The following is a 27,916-nucleotide window of genomic DNA, read 5'->3' as shown; positions in this document are numbered from 1 at the left end:
CCCCGCCGCCGCCAGCAGGGCCGCGCGCGCTTCCCCCCGTTTGGGCGGGAAAAGCCAGCCGCCGCCGGGGCGGAGCGAGGCGCATGCGCGGGGCGGGCGGGGCCGCTCCCGCTCTGGCCGTTCCGCGCGTGCGCGCGGGCGCCCGGCGGGCCCAGGCGGCATGCGCAGTGCGGGCGGGGCCGCTTTTGGCGCCGGCGGCCCCTTCCCTCGCGCGCCGCGCCTCGCGCCGAGCTCTCGCCGGAAGCCCCGCGGGAAGTCTCGCGAGAGGCGGGCGGGCGGGCGGCGGCGGCGCTGCGTGCAGCTCGCAGGGGTCGCCTCAGCCGCTCGGCTCCCCGCAGCGCCCGGGCCCTGCCGCTCGCCGCCCCCCCCCGCCGCGCCGCCGCCGCCGCCGCCATGTCGCGCTACCTGCGGCCCCCCAACACCTCGCTCTTCGTGCGGAACGTGGCCGACGACACCCGGTGAGGGGGGGCGGGCGCGGGGCCGCGCGGGCTGCGGCGGGCGGGCTAGGCCGCGGGGCGGGATGTGAGGGGAGGGGGGGGCGGGGAGGGGACGGGACGGGACCCGCGGCCCCCGCCCGCCGCGCTCCGTGCTCGGCCCCTGCGAACAAAGCTGGGAGCGAGCCCCCGGCGGGGGGGGGGAGGCCGGGCGGGTGGCCCCGGGTGGCCGCGTGGCCGCCGCCGTCCCCGCGGCCGTGGGCGCCGCTCGCCGCCCGCCCCCTGCCCCGGCTCGCGGCTCAACGAACGGAGCGGCCCGGGGCGGGGACCTGTAACGAATCGGGACAGTCAGAGAGCCCGCACTGCCGGGTTCGGTGCTGGGATGTTCCCGGTAAGCTGCTGGGCCTCTCTGTTCGCCCCTGCAGTTTATCGGCTCCCCTCCGCGTTTGTTACTGCCCGTGGGGCATCCCCAGAGCGCCGCGGTCCGGAGCGGCCGCACGAGTTGGAGCTGCTGCGGAGGGGCCTGCGGGGCCGCGGTGCTTACCATGAGAGCCCCAGTTCTTAAACCTGCTGCTTGCACCAAAGGTGTTCGGCAAATAACAACAGCGAAGGCATAGTGGAAAGAACTAGGAACCATGTAATGATTAAAAATATAAATAGCCTCAAGTTAAAAGTGGTGTTTCTTGGGTCAGTTCTCATTCAGTGCCAGGAGAACTTTTCCTTACGGGCAGAGTCAGGGAAGACTTTCAAACTTTGTTTAAAAACAGCGTGCCTCCCATTCAGGCTTTAAGCTTCAGTGAAATGGTGCGTTCTTTTTAGAGATGGTCTCGTTGGGGGATCCTGAAGCTGGTTGTTTCAGTTGCCTTCTGCAGTCACTGACTATGAACAGCATGGATTTTTTCCTAACGGATGAGAAACATCAGTAACTCTTCACTGTCACATAAATAACATAATGCATCAGTCTCCCTCATATGGGTTATTGTCCTAAAATGGCACGGGAATAGATATGTAAAGAAGCTGAAGTAACTAAGAAACCTTCCCAGTGAAGAGACGGGAGTTATTCCAAGTGCAGTTACGGATCTGGGGAAGGGTTTTGCACTCCACTCTCTAAAGCCGCATCTTCGGAACAGCTGACCTGAGGGCATGAGTGGTTGCTCACTCGGTTCTGTTCTGTTTGAAGTGGTTGTGAGTATTGATAATCCTATGGAAATCACTTTGTGCCACTGAACTATTATTAAGCTTTTTCTTTGGATGGTACAAGTAATGTTTACGTGCTGTAAAATCCACGTTAATAGGTTATGCCATGCTTAACTCTTAGATCCTTCTTTGGACTTTCTGCCCATCTTCGCACTGAACTTGCTGATGTCTGTCACTTCTCATCTCAGTTTGCACTTCTATTACTGAGTTATGCTGAACACAGGACTGAAAATAACAGGGTCACCTCAAGCATCCTGAGGCTTGACAGTGTCTTAGGAAAGCCCGGTGTGTTGCTTAACAACGAATGATTAAAACACTTCCCCCCCTGAATATATTTTTACATGCGTTCTGTACCAGGAGCTTCCAAAAAGATGGGTGGTCATACTGGGGGTAGATTTTTATTTTTTTTAATTTACTTAGCAGATGTTTCTTAACACCTTTAATAGTGAGAAGACATGAGATATTTGTGATATTCTAGGTCTGAAGACTTGCGCCGTGAGTTTGGTCGTTACGGGCCTATAGTTGATGTATACGTTCCACTTGACTTCTACACTCGTCGTCCCAGAGGATTTGCTTATGTTCAATATCCTTTCTTCAGATGGCTGATTAGTGAGGGGTGTTGAAGTTTGAAATTCAAGTTTGTGTAAGAGGTAACAAATCTAAATGAAAAAGCAGTTTACTTCTGTGTTGTATCTGATAAGTGTCTTCTGTTGTGGTGTCTCATTATTTTTGAAGATTAACTTATCTGCCATTTGCTTTGCCTTTTTGCAAAACTTAAATCAAGTCCAGTAATATAAAAGCTTGCTTATGTCTCTGAAATTGATATGATGTGATTTAAATGAAAATTTATCGCTGATTCAGAATTGTCTACCAAGTTTTTATTATAACTGCTATGTAAGTAAACTTGTGCGTAGCAAACTGTGGCTAGTATTCATTGTTAATTTAACAAATGGGAACTGCAATCAATCAAAAGCAGATTGTATAAAAAATGAGGTGAACTTCTTTCTTTAATATTGTCCCCTAATTTGCTGTCCTCTGTTGTTGCCTCAGAGTGTAAAGCTGTACAGTAATGGCGACCCCAAAGAGAAAGCATGAAAGAACCTTTAGAGTAGAGTTCAACAATTGAGGCAAGTAGACAAGCCAAAGACCTCTTAAGGATCAGGCTTGAAGAGAAGGGACAGTTTGGGAAAAGAAAAAATACAGAAAAGCTGGAAGAAGGACAAGCCATAATGGGAGACAAAGCTTCGCTTTATCTGCAAAAGGGGGAAAAGGTTGTTTTTCAAAGTTAAAGATAAAGCCATCTGTCATTTTTGGCCAAGCATCTCATGACAAGTCCTTCTGACAAGCCCTTAAAGAGTTAAAGGTCAAGATGAAGTTGAATGGTGGCCAAGATTAAAGGAGTCATACCTGATGTATCCTACAGAATAACAGTTTTTCTTCTGTTTGTCACGTAAGCAGTAATTTGAATGATTCTGGTTTAGTCCGTTGACAAAACCTGTAATATTTCTCTGGTGGGTACTGTTGTAACTGTGGTCTTGACTGAAAATGCGTTCGTTTTGGTTTATCCAGATGCGTGTTCCTACAGTTTGTGTTCTGCACAGATGATGCTGATCATGAGCGGAGTGGCTATCAGGAGGAAGGCAATTCATTCTTCCAGACCACGTTGCTAGAAGTTGTGTGAATTGAAGTAGTGATCAATCGCACAGACCAAAATTAGTAATGATCGTGTTACTGAGCTTTGGGCCTGATTGGTAGAGCAGTTGGTAGTTCTGTTACATGCTTTTATCTCAGGCTGCTGGAAGTCTGTATATATGTCCTTGGTATTATGTAACTTGAACCTAAAAATCAACTGGTGGCTAAAAAGAAAAGCTTCCTCACAATTCTAAAATGAATAGACATGTATCGATTTGCTTCCTGTTAGCATGCCTACCAATTTAAGAACTATTTTCTTCCATAAAGTGGATGTAGTGCAGAGAACTGAATAACCATTAACAAATAATATATCTTGGGAAGGATTCTCTTTCTTCCTTACAAGTGGATATTGCATAGCAATTGCTTGCTGATGGATAAGTCCATGGCCATATTGTGAGGGTTTTTTTTTATTGTAGTTCTCAATCATTGGTGGCTAATTTAAAAATTGCTACAGTGTGGGCTAGTATGAACAAAATAGCCAGAAATAATGGGCTGCAAAACTAGAAGATATCTGACTTTTTTTTGAATACCAAATCTGTAAACTACTCAAATTCCCAAGTACCTTAACACTCACCACATTTGAAGATGTCCGCGATGCAGAAGATGCTCTTCATAATTTGGACCGAAAGTGGATTTGTGGTCGACAGATAGAAATCCAGTTTGCGCAGGGTGATCGGAAGAGTAAGTGCCTCCTCGTGCCTATTTCATCAGGATGTGTTTAGTGCCAGATGACATTACACGTGTTAGTAATTGCTGGGAAAAGTTTCTACTTGCATATAAATAGTGTGTAGATGGTTTTGCTTTTTATCCAATAACTGTTATAGAATCATAAGATGGTTTGGATTTAAAAGGACCTTATTAACGTCTTTCGTTTTAATTAAAAACAGATAACTAAGCACAGCAGTCAACGCAGTATGATTCTTGCTAGCTGAAGATACTTAACTCTCTGTGCAGCTTTGTCAAGCTATTTTGCAGGAACATACTGTCAAAAACTCCCTGTCAAAATGAGTAGCTCAATTGTAATGTGTTGTGATGTTTATATTGTGTTGAAGTGTGTTCGTGATTCTTTGACGTTTCCCAGTGCAGTCCAGTTTCCAGGATTGAGGTAATGTCTTCATTTTCATTTGGCTTCAGGATATTTAAAAAAAAAAAAAAAAAGACAAGGTATCTCATTTCAACTTGGAAGAGAAGTCTTATTTTCTGAAGTTAATTGTAAAGGCAGTTTACATCTTTTATCTGTTATTCATGTATGTATTCTTAATATAGAGATAGATACATATATTTACCAAAAGCGTGTTTGTTTTTTATATAACAGATACCTGTTGGTCTAAAACAGGACTATGATATTCATGTTCAGCTCAGGAATAAGAGTGCCATAAAGATCTTTCAGTTAAAACTATCAAGGTAGTCCTTGAACGTACCATTTCAACTTTTATTGAACTCAGTGGAAATCATGCTCTGAAGAAGAAACTTCTGTCCTATATGTAAACACTGGGATTTCTTTTAAGTTTCTAAACAAAAAAATAATTAAATCTACTTTCCTGTTGTCAACTGGAACAGTTCAAACATAAAAACTGTAGCTGATAGGGCAGGTAATGTTTATTATAGCATGATGTATTTAAAATACATTGACCGTGGCTTTTGCAATTGAATGAAAATCAGATTTAATACAGACAAAAGAAAAGCTGTGCTGCTTTGAGAAAATAGAAGACTTCTAATTTAATTAATACTGATTATTTTAATATTCAAGCTACAGAGTGAATGTGCAGTGTTGTATAGGGAAGAGGGCTACTTTTAGAATCCAGCTCCTTTGTGTGGCATCGATTGCTGCCTCGGTATAAGTTGGCTTTCAATAATTAAAGAAGGCTGGGTCAAGTGTAATGCATGGCACTGTGTAGTCAAAAAAACGGGTGTTTAACTCACTGGTAGCTGCCACTTAAGGAAATTCAGGAATGCTAGAATGTTTCAGTCGTGGGTTTGGTTTGTCAGGTGGCCTCAAATCAGTTCAGTCAAGTCTGTGTTCTGGCGGTGTGGAGCACTGCTCTCTTGCTGTTTTTGATGGGTTTTGTTCTGGTTTGAGTTCGGTGGATGTTTTGTGTTTTTTTGTTTGTTTTTCCCCTCTTAGGTTGATAATACTCACAAAGCTGCAGCATTTAAAGCAGCAAAATCCAAGTGCTGTACAGCATTCTCATCTATTTTTTCCTGTTCCTTTTACAATCATCTTTTCTAGACACGTGAATGAGGATTTTTACTAAACATAAAGTGTATATGAATAGCATTAGTACTGTCGTTCAAGGGAAAATAGGGTACTATAACTTGAAACTTTAAATATTGCTATTTTTTACAGCACCAAATCAAATGAAAGCCAAGGAAGGGAGAAACCTATACAGTTCTTCTCGTTACGATGACTATGACAGATACAGGCGATCCAGAAGTCGGAGTTACGAAAGGAGACGATCTAGGAGTCGTTCTTTTGATTACAGCTATAGAAGATCATATAGTCCCAGAAAGTAAGTGCAGTGTGTGTTCAGCTTCAACTACACGGCAGTCTGTTGGAGGAGAACCAACACACTGAATATTATATTAAATAATCATTAAAATTTTAATATTCTTTTTCTATATTCCCTTTGTAAATTGCTTGTGGGAGTTGCACACTTGCATGCTACATCAAATCAGAATAATTGAATGAAATTATTTTCTGCTTCATTGAAGAATAACTAAAAGCAAATGCACATTTCAAAAAATATATATTAATCACTTGCATGCATACATACATAGGTATTTGTCACCGTTTACTTTTTCTGATATACCTTTCTAGCAGTAGACCTACTGGAAGACCTCGTCGTAGCAGGAGCCATTCGGACAATGATAGGTAAAATAATTTTTACACCATTTAAATTGAAAACTAGAGCACTGTATTCCTTTAACTGTAGGTTTAAAAAAAGTTTCTCCTGCAAAAAATGGTAAACAATTTTTAATGTACTAGATGTCTAAGAATAGTGTTTTTACATTCAAATCTCCTCTCTCCCCTTTATTCTGATAGGTTCAAACACCGCAATCGATCTTTTTCAAGATCTAAGTCCAATTCAAGATCACGATCCAAGTCACAGCCCAAGAAAGAAATGAAGGCTAAATCACGGTCTAGGTCTGCATCTCACACCAAATCTAGAGGCACCTCTAAAACAGATTCTAAAACACACTATAAGTCCAGCTCAAGATATGAAAAGGAGTCGAGAAAAAAAGAACCAGCTAGATCCAAATCACAGTCAAGATCACATTCTAGATCTAGGTCAAAATCCAGATCAAGGTCTTGGACTAGTCCCAAGTCCAGTGGCCACTAACTGTATCCATGTTGGTTTTAGGCATGTAAGATTCATTTACACACAGTTCAGTTTACTTAAATTATCAGGAATACAATGTTGCAACAGTGCTAAAACAACAACAAGAAAAAACTTTTTGTCAGTTTTCCCTGTAGCAGACAATGGTTAAAATTGAAACAGTGTTGAGAAGCCACTGAGACAGAGGGGGAGAGAGAGAGGGAGAGAGAGAGAGAGAAAGAATGTCCTGGTTACATGTTATGGGCAGCTACTGAATTGATTGTGGTGTCTCTATGTATATTTTTGTAAAGATTTGCATTTTTAATGCTTAGATATTGGTGATGACTTGATTGATCGTAATTTGCAACATTGTCCTATTGAAAATGTCCTACCCGTAGAAATTGGTACCAGTTGTGCTGAACAGTTAAACCAACTGTTTAACTTGTTCTTTAATGCTGAACTTTGTGGTGAAATGGAAAACTGGACAGCTGTAGTGCAACACTGACTGCTGTGAAATGCAGACTGGTAATTTTATGTTTCCATTGTTCAAAGGCAGGTTTCTGTGTTCTCCATGCCCAGTGACACAAGTAGGTTGGTAAATGGAGCTCTGTGGAGAGAGATTTTTGAAATTTCTCTTCAACCCTGCCATCTGGAGAGATGGTACTAACGTTGCATAGACTACACAAGGAGAGAGTTAGTCTGGGAAGCTCGTTCAGAGAGCGTGCAGTGTTGTGACTTGTCAGCATAGAGGCTTCACTGCTTTGGGCCTGGCTGCTAAGCGTGTAAGGGGGGAAAAACACCTCGAAATGGAAAATTAAATTCAGATTTCAGCAAATGACAGAGCAACTAAATATTAGGTTGTGTGTACATTTTAAGCAGTTTTTGTATCTATTCTAAATTTTAGTGAGCAGTTAACCATGAAATTGCTTAGTTTTCCTGCTGTTAGATACAAGTAGATTGTTTCAAGTTGTGTGTGTACAGTATATAAGAACTAAACTTCTATGCCAATGACTCCTGTGGTTAGTTGGTGTATTCATAGGTATAAAGCTGTAGCCATCTCTCTTCTTGGGTAACAAAGGCTTGCTTTTACACATCAAGAAGTATTTAGTTGAGCAAGTCTAAATCACTTCTTCCTCAGAATGACTAGTGGACTGGTTACAAGGTTTCGTTTTACTTAAGAACAAGTGTTTAAAGTTGGATATGAACAAGAGCTGCATCTCTAGATATTTAGTTTCACTAATACAGTATATTTAGTAAATTGAATGTGAAAAATAACAAAACCAGTGTGTAATCTTACCAGTATTTCTCTAGAAGGCAAGATATTTTGTTATGAAAATGGCTTTTGGCATTTTTTTCTATTTACCTTCAAAAGCCAGCATCAAACACCTAGTGTTCTGTGCTGTCTGTGTAGTAGCATATAATGACATTGATTTTAAAAAGTTCCTTTTTAGAGAAATGTTTTAGGGTTTGGTTCTAGTGTGTTCAGCAGGGCCTTTGAAGAAATGCAGATGGCTTTTAAATATTAGCAGTGGAACGTGCTTAGGGAATTGATTCTAGGAACCTTTGTACGTTTGATAGTATTTCTAACTTTTTTCTTTACTGTTTGCAGTTAATGTTCATGTTCTGCTATGCAATCATTTATATGCACGTTCCTTTAATTTTGTAGACTTTCCTGGATGTATAGTTTAAAAACAGCATAAAGTCTATTTAAAACTGTAGCAGTAGTGTGCAGCTCTAGCAGAGGAAAGTTGTGGGATTAAACTTTGTATTTCCTTTCTTATAGAGGCTTCTAAAAAGGTATTTTTATATGTTCTTTTTAACAAATATTGTGTACTACCTTTAAAACATCAATGTTTTGATCAAAATAACTAAAGACCCAGCTTATTTTCTGCTTGCTGTAAATTTAGCAAACATGCTGTAATAAAAAAATGAAGGAAATGCTGATCCACTGGAATTATTGTAGCTTTAGAATTTGACTCCAGAGCATGGTTAGGCATAGAGCTATGCATCCCTTACGGAGTAAAATCCTTACTATGGTATTTCAGTAAAGTCAGGAATTTGTTTGATGTCTGAATAAATATTTCATATTTTTAAAGGGGTGTTAGACAAAATAAGAACAACAAGCAAATGTTTCAGTCTAATATATTGACGTTTCTTTTTCCATTAACTTCCATTATTGCTGGATGAACTTCCCTATGGTTATAATTCAGATGTTAACAGACAGGTTATGAATTACTAGAAGTCAATGATTGAAGATTCATTTAGAATCAAATTTCTAGTAACAGCTCATCATTTTACACGCTGCCTAAAAAAGTGCCAGCAATGGTTCTCTACAAAGTTGTAAAACTTTGACATTTAGAACTCGAGTTGCCTCTTGGCACCTGTGGTACATACAGCTAGTCCTTCTTGAGCCACTGAATAAAACAATTCTGAGGAACACTTAAATGCTTTGGTAAGCCCACTCTTACGTTTCCGAAGCTGAGCTGTGATTTTCTTGTAGCTGTGCATAGAAGTGTCTTGTAACAGCAGAAAACCCACACTCTTTAGGCTTCTGTGAATTAATACAGTCTTCGGAACTAAAATTCCACTTATAAGTGGTCCACCGATCTCTTGGGAGTGTGTGGTAATGCTTTAGTCAGCAACCTGCAGGGGGTTGCTGTAATCAGGGTTCCCATGTTAGTCCAGCCAGAACTGCAGCTGGATCGGTGGGGAGGAAGAACATCTTTGTGGTCCAGGCTGAGGTTCTGATTTGTGACTGAAGAGTAACAGTGACATACCTTAACTATTGTGTCAGCATGTCCTTATATTGTGTGCCTCAACATTTGTGTATAGCACAGTTTATTTTTTGTTTTAAAAATCCAATTCATTGCAAGTATAATGTAGTATCTGACAGTTCTGATGGTTCTTTCTTTCTCTCCCAGAGGTAGGACTAAACTTTGACTTGACTTGTGTATATGAACAAGCCAGAAAAGCCGAACACAAACCCACGATGTTTCAAGAGTGCATGAATAAAGATGTTGTCCTAGTTCTTGCTCCCATGGAAAAATTGTGAAGAAGCTGTTCTGTGGGCCTTTCAGTTGGGGACGAGTTAGCAGGATGTGGCCAAAAGGGCAGGGAATGTTTACGCATTCACGCAAGTCAAGCCACAGCCCATCTAGATAACATCTCCCTTCCTTGATGCAGGTATCCTGTGCCTGCTCTAAAACAGCAGTAGCCTGTCTTGTGCAAGCTACCCGCAGGTTATGCACAGCTGGAATGCAAGAACATAAGCAGGCTACAAAAGATCATGTATAGGCATCTTTCTTTTGGAGTCTCAAGAATGGTGGGAATTATGTTTTTCTGTGGTAAACTAGATTTTGTCATTCCTGCAAAATTTGTAGAATTGAAGTAGTATGTACAAATTCTGCTGAAAGTAATGCTGTGCTCCAAAGTGTCTGCAGCGTATTGATTTATCTCAGCAGTAATAGAAGGCTCTATTGGAACTTCTTTTTCACTAAAAGTCCACACACCCAACTGATAATTAAAAATCTTAAATTTAGTGGTTAAGTAGCTGGGTGTTTAAATTAGGGACTATGATAGACTGGTCTCTGAAAGCTAAATGTTATCCTTTCTGTCTTCTAAAGATGTTTAAATGTACAGTATAATGGCTTTATTCAAAGTGGAAATCTTCAATTTAAATGTTATTTTGAGCTCTGCTCTTGGAAAGAGCTTTTTCTTTTTCCTTGTTTAGTCTGGGGTAACAGCTTGAAGTCTGTTCAGAGAAGGGTAATTGGATTGATACACATTGCAGCACTGCTACGTAATTTTTGGCAGGAATGTTGCAGATAGCATTTTTGAAATACAAAGGAATAAATTTACACATTTTTAGGACATAATCACCCATTAATAATTGCTGGTTTTCTCCATTTATCTTGTAACTTGCTTAAAAAGTTTGTAGTCCATTGCTATAATAATTGTCTACAGATGCTCTTACTGATGAGACTATTATAGGAAGGGAAGACTATGTACCCTGTAGTGTGTTTGATCAAAAGATGCTGTTTTATTCATACACATCCTTTCTTCTTGAGTTTTGTGTTCCATCTGTGCAAATAACCCTGTGAATTGGGAATAAAATGTACAAGTTTTGACTATATCTTGAGAGCACCTTCTGACTTAATTAATACAGCTGTAGTCTGTTGCAGATTGTCAACCAAGCACTGAAATAACCAAGGGTGTTTCCTCTAGCTCAGAGGGCTTGAGCCAGTGACTGGAGGCAGCAGAGCAGGACTGCAGCTGTACTCAGCTGTGCCTCAGTTGCACTCTCAGAGTAGCGCCTCTTGCTCCTGAGTGTAGCTTTCCTGGGCAGTAATTCTCAAGCCTGTTGCTTGCCAATTGCTGGCAGGAATGGATGAGAGGCCTGGCACTGAAGAAACCTCCTTCATTGTTAAGTAATTTCCAGGTTCTTCAGACAGTCATAGCCTAAAGAGACACATGGAACGCTCACCTGGGGTTTCTAAGGTTGCTGATGCTTTTTGCAATCCTCTTGGTTGGGGCCGCTTACCAGTAAGAGTGGTGGCATTGGGTACATTAATTGGTATTCTTAAACGTCAGTGCTTTATAGAGCTCTTTGAATGCCAGAACAATGCAATCCCATTTCTCCACTACCATCTGAAAATAAAGGCTTGGGAGGGTGGGGGAAGAAGAATTTATTTATTTAATTTTTTGTTACCAATTTGTACATACACAGTAATTGACAATTTGAAATAGAGCATACACAATCTAACTGGGATACAGCTCTTACACTGGTGAAGGTCCAGGTCACAAAGTTTAAAGACTGCCAATGAAAGAATAGATTTGTAAACATTCAACCAGCTGCCAATACATTTTGAATGCATAGGAAAACATCTTCAGTAACATTTCACGATCTGCAGAGCTCCCTTTCAAACTAAACCACTTTCTGGATTGTTGCAGAACCTCAGACTATCACAGTTCAGTTTATTTCTATTACAAGATCAACTGAATTGTGACAGCACTGAAATCTGCATGTTGACATTCAAACTTCACAAGTTTTAGTAATTACTATTACAAAATGTTGTAGCATTAACTTTAGAAATTAACGTTTTAACAGTACCTTAATATTTTAAACATTTTTTTTAACGTTTTAACAGTACTTCTCCTATGCATTCAAAAATCAGTATCTGAAAAGTGAGCTTTTTTAATTTTACTACAAAACTAAAAATAAGCCTCTTTAGCACTGAGTTACTTTAAAGATGAGCTCACAACAAAATAAAATGTATGCATTCACTGTGTATCAAGTGAAGAAATGTCCTTTTACAGTTTGTATTTCTTTTTAACAAAATATTTTTTTTTTAAATCAGGCCATGTACTCAGCATGGTCATCTTACATTCAGTGGTTTTATACTAAAAATACTTCTGTGCAGGAAAGCCCAGCATAAATTTACATATGCTACAACGTTTTACATTTATTTACATGGCTCTTTTTTCCCTATGAGAACATCTTATACCTGCCACAAGATACGGCAACTGAAAGCAATTGTTAAGGACAACCCATTGAAGACTCACTTAAGAATTGCTCCAGCTTTTTCACAATTAGAAAATGATACAAAAACATATTTTAGAACTTAGCAGTGCAATCAGTATGAACAATTTTTTTTGGACTTTTTTGGCAGTCATCTGGCAAAGCAAAGTATGTTCCTAATTGGCACAGTCTGACTCGAGATTCCAATGAAGTACAGCTACAGCTGGAGAGAGACTGAAATACACATCTGCTACTTGTGTTCTTCCATCTTTTTGAGAACATGCTTGAGATTCCTAGATCTAAATTTCAGTCACAGGCTTGAGTGCCAAATAAAGCTCACAGGTATTACTGAAAGAACAATAATCACCAGTACTAGTAGTTATTTTCACTCCCCTCTGCTAGGAAATTCTGCTCTGCAGTTTTAACTAGCAAATTTGACACAAGTCTGAATGGCAAAATACCTGACTAAAGCTTTCAGTGCATTTTTTTTTTTTCAGTTAATGCTGCATTAAGTTAGGTACAAGCTGGTTTTCTAATGCCCTAAACAAAAAGGAGTCGTAATTCCAATTTTGGGAGACAGTCCCATTTACAGTAAATGTAATAAATGTGACAGCTCGGGATTTGGTTAAAGTGATTCTAGGGAAAATGCCTATTGCAGAGCACTTAACTTTTGAGGTAAAACACTAGAATAATGTAAACTTCCCTACCCAGTCCCTTCCGTTGCAACTAACTATATGTAACAAGAACATCTAATTCTGCTTACCTGTGCCTCTACATTTACAAATAACTATTCTCAAATGTGAAACCTTGTAAATTTAAATAACTTTAAATAACTTTAAAATACGAAGATTTCCATCTCAAGCCTGGACTTTAAGTAATGTTTTAAGCTGAAATGTCATCATTTCTTTATCAGAAGGTTTAAAAGAAACAGGTACCCAGTGACTTGGTGGCTTGGGAAGAACACTTGGTGAGGGTGGCTCACTAAACTTTGCTCCAGCATAGTTCTGATTGGTCTGAGGAGTGAAAAACAGGTTACGATTTGATAAATTAGGACTCCGATTTTGATTTTTGGGGAAATGAGCATTGTTCTTTCCCCCTTTCTGCATGGCCTGCCATGCACCAGATGATGAATTGCATCCATGTCCTCTTTCTTTCTTCATGTGGTTCATCTTCATTTGCGAATTCTGGTCTTTACTCTTCTGCCTGTTTTTAAGTTGTTGATGATTCTTGGTAATATTTCTGGACTGGGGAGCTGGAATGTTGAATCTCTCTCCACCACCCATCTTCAACTTAAATGTCACCTGCAAAAAAAGCAAGGAAAAGTTTGGATTTTTGTTTTTCAAAACTGATAAATTTTAAGGAAAAAAAACAAACTACAGTGTAGCACATCTTCCCAGCGGAAGACACCAAGTGGCTACAAGGGCTTGTCTTGACAATTCTGCTGCTACCAGCTGACCAGCACATGGTGAATCAAACCTTCAGGAACTCTGTACACCAGTTCCCTTCGGCAGCACTTGCAGACCACCTGGCTATGGAAAAACTGCTTTCAGACAGCGCAGCTGAACATAACGCTGCTTTTCTCCACAGCAGGAGATGCTGCTGGGAGAATGTGAAAGAAACATTGCTCACAAAACACAGCAGCAGATGTAAGGCGCTGGTGTCAAATACTGAAGACATTCAAACCAAGCTTTTGTTGTACCTGAAGATCTGAATGCAGTCTGCACGGATAAAGCCACTCCCCGGTCTTTCTGGTAAATCCAAGAGAGACCGTGATGACTCCTGATACTCACTTAGGCATTACACAGCAAACCACAGCAAGGTGATGAAATCGCAGCAAGGAAGGGGGGAAATCCACTTCCCAAACAACTTCTTCTGGAGGGAGATGGGGGCAGTAGTGTAGAGGGTAGTGTACAGAGACAGACTTGAGCGTGCTTGGGGAAGACAGATAGAAAACAAGCTCAAATGGAAAGCAGCCGGTCAGAACTGGACTTGTGAAGCAGACAGACAGATATCACACATGGCACCTTCATGCTGACTCTCCTACAACATACTATTTCCTCCAAGCCCCATTTACCTTTCAGTGGCTTTCTCAGATTCCACACCGTCCAACTCTTGCCCCCTTTCTTGCTTCCAAGCCTGAAAAAGTAGGTGGTGCCTTTCACTGGACTCCTTCCTTTGGCTAGGAATAGAAGTTTTCATGGGATGATCTGCTGTATTCAGCCAGGGAGCCGAGCCCAACATCGGATTCTCGGCACTGAAGCTCCAAGGGAAGAAGTCCAACTGCATAAATGAGAAAGGAGTTGGTATCAGATTAGGAGAAAACTGTTTTCCCTGGTGAAAGTTATCAAAAGCAGCTGAAATTCACAGAATTAACAGTCAGTTGCACCTTCATTGTTAAAGCTGACCATATGTTTAAAACATTTGTTTATTTAAAAAAAAAAACACAGTAATATTCATCTATGTAAGTTAACCTCACCATTGTGCTTCACATCCCCCAGAAAACAGCATTTCAATCACGCTCTAGGTATCTGCTAATAAATATTAAGGGGAGGCAAGCAGTAACCTTACCCTCTTCCTGGTATGTGCGGAAAAACAAAAAAAAAAAAGTGAAGTACAACGAAAACCACTTGGGGATGAAATCCTTGTGGGCCAGCCCTTCCGCATGGCTCGAGGGGAAAGGAACCCCCGGAACGCCCGGCCCCGGCCCCCTGCAGCCCCCCCCCGGCCTCTCCCCGCGCTGTTTCCCGGTTTCGGCCCCCACCCGGCTCCCCGCCGGCCCCGCCGTTACCTCCCCTCCCGCTCATCCCACACGCCCCGCAGGCCCCGCCGCCCCCCGCTGCCGTGTGGCTACCCGGGGCCTCGGGCAGCCCCGCGGGAAGGGGGCACCTCCCCCGCCCCCCCCCGCTCCCCCGGACCCCGGTGCCGCCGGTCCCGGCGCTCCCCGGCCCGGCCGCGGCCCCGCGGCGCACACAACATGGCGGCTGCAGCGCCCGGCCCAGCCGCGCCGCCCCCGGCCCTTACCGACTTCTGTCCGCCTCGTCCGCGCACACCGCGGGCCTCTCGGAACCGCCTCCTCCGCTCGCCCGCCGCCACGTCCCGGTCCCGTCCCGTCCGGTCCCGTCCCGACCCGCCCCCCCCAGCAGCGCCGCTCCGCCGGCCCGGCCGCTGCTCGCTCTGCCACACAAAATGGCGGCCGCGGCCCTGCGCCTCGCCCTGCTCCCCCCGCCCCTCCCGCCCCTCCCGCGCCAGCCAATGGCAGCGCGCGACGTCCGCCCTCAGCCAATGCGGGCCCCGCCCCGCCCGTTGCCGGGGCGACGGGGGCAGAGGGGAGCCGGGCGGGGCGGGGCGGGGCGGGGCGGGGCGGGGCGGGGCCCCCGTTTGAATCCCCCCGCCGCGGGGCAGGGCGGGAGCTGAGGGCGCCTCACGGGGCGGCCCCGGGGTTCACCACACGGCCCCTCAGAAGGGGTTTGGGGGATTTTCAGTGTCAAAAACAGCAAAAACCGTCACAAAAGCTCCCCCGGGGGCGGAACAGGCGGATGAATCATTTGTTGTGTTCCCGGCGAGCCATTGCCCCGGTTTCACCCCACGGGTGACAGCTGCCGCTGGCGCTTGGCTTTAAAAGTGCCCCAAAAAGAAGAGATCTGGGGGTTGTGAAGCGTCCGGTGACACACCTGGAACCGGGCCATGTCCCCGTCGGTATCACCTGAGGCAAACGTTAACCAGGGTGACAACCTAAGGGGTTGGTTTGTTTGTTTGTTTTTTCGTGTGGGAATTGCTCAGTTTATCTTTTCTTAAAATTCCACATGAAAATATTAAACACGGGGGAACGTTTACAATACCCTGTATTCTATTTGGGCAGAGGACCTTTGGTTCTCAAAGCAATTCACAGGAACTTGATGGGTATTTGAATTTCTCCAGAGAGCTATTGGGAGGTACAAGGCAAGCAGCCCAACAAACGAAACCTTTTACTCCAATAGCTCAAAGCTCCTTGTGAGTTTTTAAGGAAAGCAGAGGCAGGATACCTAAAGGTACTTTCTGTATAAGCTGCTGTGGATGTGACCCAGGTCCATGTCCAGCACTACCCGAGCCCCCGAGCAGCAGCACCGCGCACACCCCGCTCGCTGAAGCCCTGAGGTTTGGTGCCCAGGGAGGTTAAAAAGGCTGCTCTGAAGCAGCTTCGTGATGGCTTGGTGTTGGAGCTTTGTACAGGCACAGCCAGGGGTGCCCCCCAGGTCCCACCCGTCCCGCTCGCTGCCTGACAGCTCCCTGCCGAAACCCACACCGGCAGCGAGTCACCAAGGCCCGGAGAGGCCCCGGCCCGGTTAAATCAATCCGGCTCTCACGTCCCATCAGCAGGAAAAGCGTTCTCACCCCCAGCCCACCTCACAACACACACACAGGTGGTTCTCAGCGCAGGCTCTGCTTGCATGGCCAGAGCAGAGAAGCCACACCACTCGTGTGAGCCACAACACGCAGAAGGCAGTAATTTGGTTTTTCCTCTAAGCGTTTCCTCTCGGGGTGCAGCACGAAGCCACCCCATCTCTCTGACCCCTTATCAGTGCTAGCGCTGCCTCTCCCCCCAGCCATGAGCCACTCTTCGTTTCCCACATTTGGCACACACCAGATTCTGAGAAATAAAAACCTGTGGTGCTCCACAAGCAGCTGGGCTGCTGAGCCGGACCCAGCTCACAGCCCCACGGCAGCACCGGGGCCCGCGGGGGGCCGTGCGGTGCCCCCCAGCCCCCCAGCTCCGTGGGCAGAGGGTGCAGGCAAACAAATCGCCCTGGGGCTGCGAGGAGTGGGAAGCTCGCTGTGGAACAGCAATAATCTCCTTCCAGTCACCCTGAAGAGCGCTGTGCGACCCTAAGCGGCCTCTTGTGCTGGGGCAGCGCCCCCCCCCCCAGGCTGCTGGAGCTGCGCTGCCCCCACGGCTCTGCCTCGGGGAGTCCCTGCGGCCCCCGAGCGGGGGTCAGGAGCCCGGGGCCGCTCCAAGGAGCCCTGAGCGCTGCTGGGGGCAGAAAGGGACGGGCCGGGGGGCCGGGGGGGCCGGAGGGGCCCGGGGGGGGCCGGAGGGAACCGGTGCTCCCCGCTCCGCCGGGCGGGGGCAGCCGAGCGCCGCGGAGTGCGCCCGGGGCTGCGGGGGGCGCGGGGGCGGCCGGGGCCGGGGCTCGCCCTCCGCAGCCGGGGGGGGTCCGGAGGGGTCCGGGGGGGTCCCCCGGGGGTCCGCGGGCCGTGGCGGTGCGGCGGAGCCCGGTTCCTCGCCCTGGCGTTTGCAGAGAGAAAACCCTCCCGGAGCGCATCCCGGCGGCGGGCACGGAGCAGCGGCTGTGACCCGGGGGGGCTCCGGCTGCCGGTGGGGCCGGGCCCGCGGCTTCCCGAGCCTGCCCGCAGCCCCGCGCACCCACACGCACACCGCCTGTGCCATGTCTGCTTCCAGGCTCTCGTCCTTCCCCTCCTCTCCCACCTTCCCTTAGAAATCAGGGCAAGATGCTGGAAGTCGCTCTCCTCAGAGAATGTGCACAGAGACCCGGGGGCTGAGCAAACGGGGGCCGCGAGGTGCTGCCAGGCACAGGCAGAACACCAGACCCAGAGGGAAGTGGGAAGGAAAGAAACACACACACACCAACAGGGTGAGAGAGAGAGAGCAAGAAACCAGACCCAGGGTTTGCACTGATGGATTCGCAGCCCGGGGGGATCAGAGGGGATGGTGCCCAGGAGCCCAGATGAAACCAGAAGCGATGTGATGGGAGGGGGAAGCAGGCACCGTCCGCAGCTGCACGAGCTGCCCTGGGAGCCCGAGGGTGGGAAGCCCCCGGCCGTCTGCAGCCGAGGCGTAGGCGTGAGGAGGTGAGTGGCTGCACTCGCTGCCCCAAGGGACATCCTGCAGCCCAGGATCCTCTTTCTCACGGTGACAGGCACCCTACCTGGGAGCCCGCAGCGCTGACGCACGCACGCAGCCTGGGGAGGCTCTGCCACCGAGGGCTTGTCGGGGAGATTCCCGCTGATACCGGGGCTGAACCGCGGTGCCATGCACAACACAGAGCGCAAAAATGGTTTTTGGATGAATGCTTTCTTAACAAGAACAAGGAAGGTAAGTGTTTAAACAGCGGGTTGCAGACTGACTCTTTAGAGCTGGTTTTAGGACACGTTCACATTGGCTATGCCAGAGGCTTGCCTCCCAAATCTGAGTCTGGTTCTGAGCTCCTGGGCTGAGCGCTCAGCGCTGGCTGGTGGTGGTGGCTCCGCGCAGGGTGGTTTCAGCAGGGCAGCAGCAGCTTTGCCATGCTTGGTGCCGGTGCTGGCACTCGTGTCATTGCTCTGCGGCCGTGCACCTGTGTGCTTTGAACGCTGTCACTGTGCAGTCACACGTGAACAAATCGTGACTCTGAAAACAAAGCAAATAGTCCTCGGTGCGGCACCTGAGCCAGAGAGTTCCTGGCTTCAGGCAGGGAGCTGTGGGCATTGCTCGGTGCGGGCAGAGGGACAAGCCAGGGTGAGCAGCTACCGTGCCAAAACTTCTCCTGCAACTAAAACAAGAAATTGTATACAAGTGGGAATATTTGTAAAGCAAACAATAGTTTGCTTTTTCAGCAAGTGAAATGTGAAAGAAATTAATTTCAAAGGTTTTCATATAAATCACTTCACTTGTTCATACGATGTGAGTGCTGCATTTTGTTGTATAAGACCAACTCTCTCAGAAATACTGGTGATGGAAAAAGGGCCAGACCGCACAAGGAGATGGGCTCTTGGCTCGGCCATGTTCTGAGGTCGTGGAGCCCCTGCCAGCGAGCAGACCTTGTGCTGGAGCAAAGCCCTGTGCTTTCCCTCGCAGACACGGGAGCTCAGACAGAAGTGCAGAGCCTCGTCCTTGTCATTCAGCCTGAGACACAACAGATGTGGGAAGAGGAGGTCCGGGCTGCGGGGCTGGTTGCTACGAGCCCAGCACAGTACCTGCGTTTTGAACCTAGGGGCTTATCTGCATTATGTCAGCTCAGCGGCAGAGCTGTGCAGGACAGGCAGAGCAGGAGTTGGTTTGCTGTTACAACCAAATTCCCTCCCTAAGCGCCGTGACACGAGGGGCAGCATTTTGCTCTCCTTCCATCCCTTGCCTACCGTTCGCTTGTTTCCAAGCTCCTCGCTGTGTTCTTTGGACACTGAATAAGTGCAGAGGCTGGGAGCTTAATGTAGTCCTGGGAGTGCTGGCTGCAGTGAACCGGTGGCACGGTGATGCCGGAGTTTGCTTAATTAAGAGCTGTCCTGGTTTGGATGCTGGGGTTTGGCCGGGGGAGTTTGGGGTACTCGGGGAGGCAGCTGCTGCCCCGGTGAGCCCCGAGATACATCGCAGTGCCTCTGGCTGTGCAGCATCCCTCTGGTGCTCAGGTTTAACACCAGCAGCTACTAATTACTGCTGCACTTGTAACGTTTCCGAGAAGAGCTGCAGGAAGCAGGAGCGCTGGGTTGGAGTGCAACATCTCTGCTCCCGTGCGATTGCCCCATGGCAGGGCCTGACGTAAGCACGGGGAGGCTTGCTGCAACGCAGGGCGACACGGCAGCCCAAAGTCCAGGCCCCCCCTGCTCCGATGTGCCAAGAGATGCACATCAGGACTGAAATGTTCCGGCTGCAACGTGCGACCGAAGGCCCTGCAGCCGCTGATGTCCAAGCCCTGACGTGCGAGGCTGGGCTCTTCTGAGCAAGCCCCAGGCAGCCTCGCAGGGGTTTGCAGCACAGGAACAGCGGTGGCGGTCAGGGACCGGCTAACCAAGGGGAAGGAAGTAGCAAAAACACCACACCTGGCGCTCCGCTGCGCTGCAGGCAGGGTTTTCCAGCACGGTGGTCATTCGCTGGTGGTTGTAGCCTCCAGGGGCGGCTGCCGTCACTGCTGAACCCCGGACACCACGCGGAGCAGCCGCAGGCGGTCGGTCACCGGTGCCTGGAGCCCGGCAGCCGCTGTCCCACGGCCGGCCCGCGCTGCCTCGCACTGTTTGGACATTTTCCCTTCTGAAAGAGCCGAGGGCAGGCAGTGACGGTGCCTTTTCTGCCTTGGGAGGAGGGGAACACTGCCAGCGCGGTGCTGTCCTCCAGCAGTGGCAACTCCTGGCCCCTTGGCCTGGATTTGGGATCCTGGCTGCGGGAAGGCAGCCGGGTGCTGTTGGGGTTTCTGTCCCGAGGGCTTTTACACTGCCGGGGTAGGAGCTGGCAGCACATCAGCACACAGCACCCCGCGCTGCTAACCAGGCAGTGGCAGCGTGTCCCATAGCCACCTCCTCACCCGCTCTAACCCACTCGGGGTGACCTCATTCCCCTGTTGTGTGTGGCAGTGGGCAGTGCCCCTCATCCTCCCCCAGCCTGTCCCGGCCACAGCCCAGCACCACCGGGAGCCCCTTCCTGCCAGCCCCGAGCCCTGGAGCCTCGCTCAGAGCTGGCCCAGGGCACTGGCAGCTCTCAGCACCACCGCCTGCCTCCTGCGGTGAGGAGACAGATGCAGTGCCCAGAGCCGTGGTGGCTGCACCCAGTGGGACAAAGCCCAAATCTCAGCTGGGAACGGCTGGAAGTCATCTCCCACATTTGGTCTGGGGACCTGAAAGTATCTTGCACCAGGCTCTTCTCCTGCATAAACAGAGGGATATCACTGGGGGCTGAGCTTATTGCTCGTTGTGCTCCTGTAGGTGTTGTCCCTCACCTTGCCCTTGGTCTTTTCCAGAGCACCTGAAGTGCAGAAGGAAGCTGAAACGCTCCCTGCAAGCTCCTGGCTCCAGCTGACTACAATGGATATCTGTAAAACATTTGAAAACGCCTCCAAATGCAGTGTGAACGGCACACCCATGGAGTGCTTCATGGTCCTCAGCACCCAGGCACAGAAGATAAGCATCGCCACGCTTTGCGGCCTCTTTGGGACGCTGTGCATTTTTGAGAACTCTGTGGTGCTGTACCTGATCTTCTCCTCCCCTGGGACCAGGAGGAAGCCTTCCTACATCTTTATCAGCAGCCTGGCCTTGGCTGACCTCCTGGCCAGCATCATCTTTGTCAGCAGTTTTGTTAACTTCCACGTCCTTAATGGAACCGATTCCTCTAAAGAGCTGTTCCTGCTGAAGCTGGGAGGGGTGAACACGTCCTTCACAGCCTCCCTGAGCAGCCTGCTGCTGACAGCCCTGGACCGCTACGTCTCCATCAGCCGGCCCTCCGAATACAAGCTCCTTGTGACGAGGAAGAGAGCGTGGGCAGCCCTGGGGGTGCTGTGGGCGATGTGCGTGACCACCGCCTCCCTGCCCATCCTGGGCTGGAACTGCTGCACGCTCAACTCCACCTGCTCCGAGCTGTTCCCCTTTGTGGATGACAACTACCTGTCCAGCTGGGTCTGCCTCGTCATGGCCCTGCTGGGGTGCATCGTCTACGCCTACGCGCACGTGCTGTGGAGGGCTCACCAGCACGTGGCCTACATGGGGAAGCACCAGGCGCAGGTGGGAAAGCAGAACAGCAGGATGAGGATGGACGTCATGCTGGCCAAGACCCTCGTCATGGTGCTGACCGTCCTTGTGCTGTGCTGGTCGCCCGTCCTCATTCTCATGATCTACAGCATCTTCGCCAAGCTTACCAATCACCTGCGCAAGGTGTTTGCCTTCTGCAGCACTCTCTGCCTGCTCAATTCCATGGTGAACCCCATCATTTATGCCCTGCGGAGCAAGGAGCTGTTCTCCTCCCTCAGGGCGGTCTTTTTCCGCTTCAAGAGGCGGCTGAGGGGCACAGATGACAGCCCAGAAGGGGACAGTGGCCACAAGTCCTCCGTGGCAGAGACCGTCTGCGAGGATGACGTGCACGTAACGTAGGGAGGCAGCGGTGGGAAGTCAGCGCTCAGGCTGGGGGGAGCCTCTGCATCATTTTTCTTTTGGATTGCTTTTCTTTTCTCTTCTTATGGAGGTCCTGGGGGGTGCCTGGCATGGCCCCAGCTCCCGCTGATGTTATTCTGGGACACTGGGACATGAAGTGCCCGGACTGCCAGTCCCCGGGCTGCTGGTGCCGCGTTACGGTGAGAGCAGCGAGGCAGTGGGTAACGCCAGACCCCAAAACAGCAAATCCAGGTGTTTGGTGGCAGCTCGTCCTGCCCGGCCCCCAGTCTGTCCACCAGTAGCCTCCTAACCCATTTTTCTTACATTCAGTGATATCTCCCTTGAAATGTAGCTGTATTCGGGTGCAACACTCCGCACACCTCCAGGTTCTCCAGCGGTCCCCAGCCACCACAAACACCTCTGAGCGTCCCGTGGGTGATTTGTCCAAGTGCCACCAGCAAAGCACTCACAGCACCTCGCTGGGAGCCCAGCAGCTGTGGAAACAGCCTCGTGTGCTGTGCTGGGGCACTCGGTGGTAGCAGCACGGTGACAAGAGGTGGCAAAAAGTGACAAAAGGTGGCAAAAGGTGACAAGAGGCCTCGGTGTCCCGGCAGAGGCAGGAGGGAACAGCGGGCTCGGGGACTGTCCATGAAGTCGTGACACGTTTCCTGCAGGCAGCTGACGAAGCCGACCTGTGCCTCGCAGCGTTGGAAGTTGTGTGATTAAACCTGAGACCCTGCCCGAGCCCTGCAGCCTCGTCCCAACCTCCCCGAGCTGCGGCGCGGAGCCCCGGGGGCTTCCACCCGGCAGGAGGAGCCGGGGGAGGCCCGGGCCGGCTCCTCGAGGCGCAGCCGGGGCCGCGGAACCGCCGGGGCCGCCACCGGGCCGGGCCCAGCCCCGGGGCCGTTGGGCTCTGCCCGGGGGGCGAGGGGCTCGCGGCCGGGCCGAGGAGGGGGCGCGCTGAGGGGGCCGGGCCGAGAATTGAAGAGGAGGGAAGCGAAGGAAGGGGACGGGAAGGGGAAGGGGAAGGCGGCCGCCACCCCGCGGCCGGCCGCCGCCTCGGAGCCGCGTCCCGGGGCGGGGATGGGGATGGCGGCGGGGCCGCTGCTGTGGCTGGCGGCGGCGCTGGGCCCGGCGGCGGCCGCGGGGCGCTACAGCCCCGACTGGGGCAGCCTGGACGCGAGGCCGCTGCCCGCCTGGTTCGACCGGGCCAAGGTGGGGGTGTTCGTGCACTGGGGGGTCTTCTCCGTGCCCGCCTGGGGCTCCGAGTGGTTCTGGTGGCACTGGCGGGGCGAGCACCGCGCCGACTACGAGCGCTTCGTGAGGCAGCGCTACCCGCCCCGCACCGACTACACCGACTTCGCCCCCCGCTTCACGGCGCACGACTTCCAGCCCCGCCGCTGGGCACGGCTCTTCCAGCGGGCAGGGGCCAGGTCAGCGCCGGCACCGGCTGCGGGCCATGAGGGGATGGGGCCGGGGCTGGGGGGCCCTGAGGGGATGGGGGCTGTGTCTGGGGGTCCCCGAGGGGGTGGGGGCTGTGTCTGAACACCCTGAGGGGACGGGGGGCCCAGAGCAGCACCCGGGCAGGTCATGCCCAGGGTGCGGAGGCGTTGGCCGCTCTGACTTGCAAAGTTCCGTTGTTCGGCCTTTTCCAGCATCACAATCCATTTAAAACATCTCCTGTTCTTGTCGTTTCTCCTACATCTTAAGGGCAATGAAAGGGACTTGTAAAGAGCACTCCTCACAGCACGGTTATTCCGTCCCTTGCCTGTATAGGTATCAGATTTGCCAGTGAGGCCTGGAAATGTCTGAGATAGCTCCTTTGTCACCGTGATCAGCTGCCATTTCCCCCCAGGTACGTGGTGCTGACCACGAAGCATCATGAAGGCTTCACCAACTGGGGGTCACCCGTGTCCTGGAACTGGAATTCTGTGGATACGGGGCCCCACCGTGACCTTGTGGGAGAGCTGGGACAAGCCCTCAGGGAGAGGTAGAGCCAAGCTTTGCTGTTCTTGTCGTCTGTCTGCACTGAATTCTCATGGCTGTTCTCAGCAAACAGCTGAAAATGATATGTTTAATATGAAAACAGTGCTTGCAAAGTCATGAAACTGAAATAATATTGACGGTAATTATTCTTACTGCCACTATATCATATATCTGCCACTGGTTCTCAGTCCTTACTGCCAGACTAACTCTTTCCTCTCTGTTTTCTATTCTTCAGCAACATACGCTACGGACTGTATCATTCTCTGTTAGAGTGGTTTAATCCACTCTACCTAGCTGACAAAGAAAGTGGCTTCAAGACCCAGAACTTCGTTTTGAAGAAGACAATGCCAGAACTTTATGATCTTGTCCTAAAGTAAGAGCTGTAACCAGTCAGGATTCAAGAGCATTTCCTGGTTTCCGTTCTGTAGAGAAAGTTGCAAAGTGGATGCGGAGAAGATTGTTGACAAATGTTAGTTTTTGCCAAGGCAAATCTATTTACTTAGCAGCGATGATTTGAGGTAATTAGAAAAAGGGTTCACATTTGCTCTTTGTCAGTCTGACTTACAGTAAGGTAGGGGCAAATTTTTGTGCAAGAGAAATGCCCTTTCATACTACCTTTTTGCAGAGTAGCTTTGGAAGTGGAGCAAGCTATTTGTTAGAGTAGGAGAGCGATTTCACTGTGAATTTACATCCTTGCTTTGCTTCCCCATGCTGATTAGAATACCCGGCTTGGACACCTGTTGCTCACAGTACCCATTGTACCAAGTAGAGAACGTGCCTCATAATTGCCTTTGAGATGCACTCTTCTCGTTTTGGAAGAATTGCATCCTGTACTTTGAGCTGTGATTATCTTTCTTTGCTGCTGCAAGAGCTTCACTTAAAGCTTTTTCTGAAGCAGGAAGTGATAGCATGAACCTCCTGGTAATGTCAGACAATAGGAAGTGAAAGCAGACTCCAGAGGCAAGAAACACCGTGCTGTGACACGCTTCCTTTGGGGTAGGAGCAAATAAGGCGTTCTGAAGTGATGTTCATCTCTCTGTCAGGTATAAACCAGATTTGATTTGGTCAGATGGAGACTGGGAAGCTCCGGACTCGTACTGGAATTCTACCTCTTTCCTTGCCTGGCTTTACAATGACAGTCCTGTCAAGGTACTTCTTTCAGCTGCCTGTGGTATTCCATAGGTATGGAAGGTCTGGCAGCAGTGAGATATTCTGGAGGATCCTCTCTCACTCTCTCTTGATTACTTATGCACGTGTGTATGTTAAGTACTTAGGCTCCTAGCTTAGATGCCTAAAGTAACTTGGGAGGGATAAAGGCAAACTGGAACATCCAAGACAAAACATTCTTCCTGCTGAGTTGTGTTTCCTTCTTCTAGGACACTGTTGTTGTGAACGACCGTTGGTGTAATAACTGCTCTTGCCACCATGGAGGCTACTACAATTGTGCTGACAAATACAAACCAGGGAGCTTGCCAGCTCACAAATGGGAGATGTGCTCCTCCATTGACAAGCTTTCCTGGGGCTATCGGAGCAACATGCACATTGATGAGTTAATGGATGAAGCAAGTATCATCGAGGTAAGAAACCTGAAATTAAAATCGCGGGTGCAGGGAAGTCACTGAGAATTGCAGATTTTCTTCATCCTGTTACAGAAGGAGTTGTCGTGTTTCGTACAAGCAGGTAGAGATAAAGGAGTGCTGGAGGAGGACAAAGCACTCCTCAGGTTTCTGTGCTGTCAGAAGTGAAGATAATTCAGTTTGTTACCTTTGTTTATCTGCCACAGGAGCTAGTGAAAACTGTGAGTTTTGGAGGCAACTACCTTCTCAATGTGGGCCCGACAAAGGAAGGAGTGATAGCTCCCATCTTCGAAGAAAGGCTTCTGGCCCTCGGGAGGTGGCTGGACACTAACGGGGAGGCAATTTATGAATCGAAGCCATGGAGAGTACAGGTGGAGGACACAGGCACTGTCTGGTAAGGACTGCATTGCTCAGGACCATCCTGCAGCTGCTCCAGCTCGGGTTACAGAAGCTGGGCTTTCTTTATTGGTCATTAAACTTGGCACTTGCTGAAGCATTGCCATCAGGTGCAGATGGCTTTTAGGTAATGTCCTGCAGCTGGGGTGCGTGCTTACTGCCCCAGGGTTACTGCCCCAGGGTGTTACCTAAGAAATATCTTGCATGGAAAGAAAAGGATGAAAATCAGGGCTACAGCCATCTTACGTGATTTTACAAAACAATTGTTCCCTTGAAAAAATTGTTGCTGTCAGGACTGTTTAAGTAGTGCTCGTGGCTAGCTGGAATTGCACAAATGTGGTTTGTTTAAATGCATGTAGTCCGTAAATGCAGTGATATTTGCTTTTAGGTTGTTATATAATAGTACTGCGTACTGTTACCCAACTGTTGTGCTTGCTGAGAAGAGCACAGTGAGCGAATCAAGAGCCAGAGGTGCTACAGAACAGAGCTGTTAGTTCTGAGTGTGCTCAAGTGTGTTCAGCCTAGAAATGCAGAGCAATGAAAAGATCAGCACACGACAGCACGTCTGCTCTGCTGACCTCAGTCTGATGAAAGGACAGAAGACACTCGCTTTTAGGAAACGTGCGTGGACTTTGTTTAGGTTTCATCAGCCAGTGCTTGCTGGCTAAGTGTTGGGTTCAAAGCGACAGATTTTGGAACGAGGGGAAAGTAGGTGACCCCTGCATGGTGCCAGGAGGTGAGCTGCTTTTCTCGTGCTGTGGGGAAAGGTCAGGCTTGTTGGGCTCTCTCCCCTGCAGACTTTTCACCTAGCTGAACTCTTGCTCTCCTAGGTACACTTCTAAGGGACCAGTTGTCTATGCCATTTTTCTGGCCTGGCCTCAGGACAACGTGCTGCAGCTGTCCTCACCCATTCCATCCCCAACCACACAAGTAAGGAACCTGAGGAAACAAGAGAGTGCACTTTGAGAGCCCTTCTTGGGAAGGTGTGGGGTGGGAAGGCCCAGCCTGACTTCATTGGGGGACTGGGGAGAACATGGCACGTGGCATCCCTTACTCCTTGCTCTGGGATGGCTTCACACAGATTCTTGCAGCATCCCGGGTCATGCAGGGTTTGTCACTGTTCAGCACGGAGCAGTGGGTAGGACCGGGCAGGAGAGGCTTGTGCCCTGCCATGGAACAGGTAGGAACACCTCTCCCCTTCGGGAGATGAGGTCAGTGAGAAGCCTCACACATAGCAGGGATCACGGGCATTACATCCCCGATTGGGATCGGGTACACTGACCCCTGAGCTGTGAGTGTGGGAGTGACGCAAATACCGGGGTGCCCTTTGCCCTAGACAAACAGAGGTGAAGCCTCGCAGGTGAAAGAAAAAAAAAACACAACACAACACCCAAAACCAAACAAACTCCAGTCAAAGGTTTGGCCCCCAAACACCCTTCGCGTTGCCTTTGTACACAGTGAGCGACGGGTGGCAATGTGCAGGCTGCTTCTAACACATGGGGAGTGTGACACGGCCTGAACCGTGCGCTGGGGGTACCGGGGTGACCAAATGGGGAGCGCCTGTGGGGGTCCCAGCTGAGTGTGTGCCCTGCCCTTCTCTGCAGGTGTCGATGTTGGGTTTTGCAGGGGCTCTGCAGTGGCAGAAGGCCCCGGGTAAAGGACTGCTCGTAACGCTGCCGCCCCTGCCCCCATCTCCCCTATCCACACAGCCAGGCTGGGCCCTCAGGCTCCAGGGGGTGCAGTGACGGCCGCGTCCTGCCCGCGGCTCCCCCCCGCCTGCCTTTTGGGTTAAGTCTAAGCTGTTTTTTCATTCACTGTTGAATAAATTGCTTTTCTCTGGAGAAAATTGCTCTTCTACCTGCTCTGTCAGTCTGTCTGTCAGTCCATCAGTCTGTCTGTCAGTCTGTCTGTCACTCTGCCTGGGCTGCCTTCTGCAGCGTGCTGCTGGCGGGGGGCAGCGGGCGGGGATCAGGG

General features: G+C 49.4%; 3 protein-coding genes across 8 annotated transcripts; 2 read left to right on the top strand and 1 right to left on the bottom strand.

Moving 5' to 3' along the window:
- Nucleotides 1–162: 162 nt before the first annotated feature.
- Nucleotides 163–10,772, top strand: SRSF10 (serine and arginine rich splicing factor 10). Of its 6 annotated transcripts, XM_068658174.1 has the most exons (7): nt 168–458; nt 2,110–2,216; nt 3,903–4,004; nt 5,671–5,833; nt 6,142–6,195; nt 6,367–6,468; nt 9,562–10,772. In XM_068658174.1, exons 1-7 carry the CDS (start codon nt 394–396, stop codon nt 9,578–9,580), a joined length of 612 nt encoding a protein of 203 aa, XP_068514275.1. In that variant the 5' UTR covers nt 168–393; the 3' UTR covers nt 9,581–10,772. The 6 variants fall into 6 exon arrangements, with proteins under 6 accessions (XP_068514273.1, XP_068514272.1, XP_068514275.1 ...); XM_068658172.1 differs by lacking the exon at nt 9,562–10,772 and having other exon boundaries at nt 163–458; nt 6,145–6,195; nt 6,367–8,584; XM_068658171.1 differs by lacking the exon at nt 9,562–10,772 and having other exon boundaries at nt 166–458; nt 6,367–8,584.
- A 1,762-nt stretch (nt 10,773–12,534) lies between these two features.
- On the bottom strand, nt 12,535–15,352 carry PNRC2 (proline rich nuclear receptor coactivator 2). The gene is made up of 3 exons (XM_068658178.1): nt 15,180–15,352; nt 14,233–14,438; nt 12,535–13,459 (listed from the first exon to the last, which is right to left on the bottom strand). Exon 3 carries the CDS (start codon nt 13,439–13,441, stop codon nt 13,016–13,018), a length of 426 nt encoding a protein of 141 aa, XP_068514279.1. The 5' UTR covers nt 13,442–13,459; nt 14,233–14,438; nt 15,180–15,352; the 3' UTR covers nt 12,535–13,015.
- A 2,451-nt stretch (nt 15,353–17,803) lies between these two features.
- Nucleotides 17,804–27,799, top strand: FUCA1 (alpha-L-fucosidase 1). Its single transcript, XM_068657500.1, has 10 exons — nt 17,804–18,249; nt 20,861–21,981; nt 22,717–23,416; nt 23,839–23,973; nt 24,205–24,342; nt 25,013–25,118; nt 25,346–25,546; nt 25,753–25,940; nt 26,773–26,872; nt 27,547–27,799. Exons 2-10 carry the CDS (start codon nt 20,925–20,927, stop codon nt 27,685–27,687), a joined length of 2,766 nt encoding a protein of 921 aa, XP_068513601.1. The 5' UTR covers nt 17,804–18,249; nt 20,861–20,924; the 3' UTR covers nt 27,688–27,799.
- Nucleotides 27,800–27,916: the final 117 nt, after the last annotated feature.

Source organism: Anas acuta, chromosome 21, assembly GCF_963932015.1.
Source record: "Anas acuta chromosome 21, bAnaAcu1.1, whole genome shotgun sequence".
Lineage (NCBI taxonomy): Eukaryota > Metazoa > Chordata > Aves > Anseriformes > Anatidae > Anas > Anas acuta.
The sequence above is the reverse complement of the archived record's forward strand: the minus strand, read 5'-3'. Positions and strand labels throughout refer to the sequence as shown.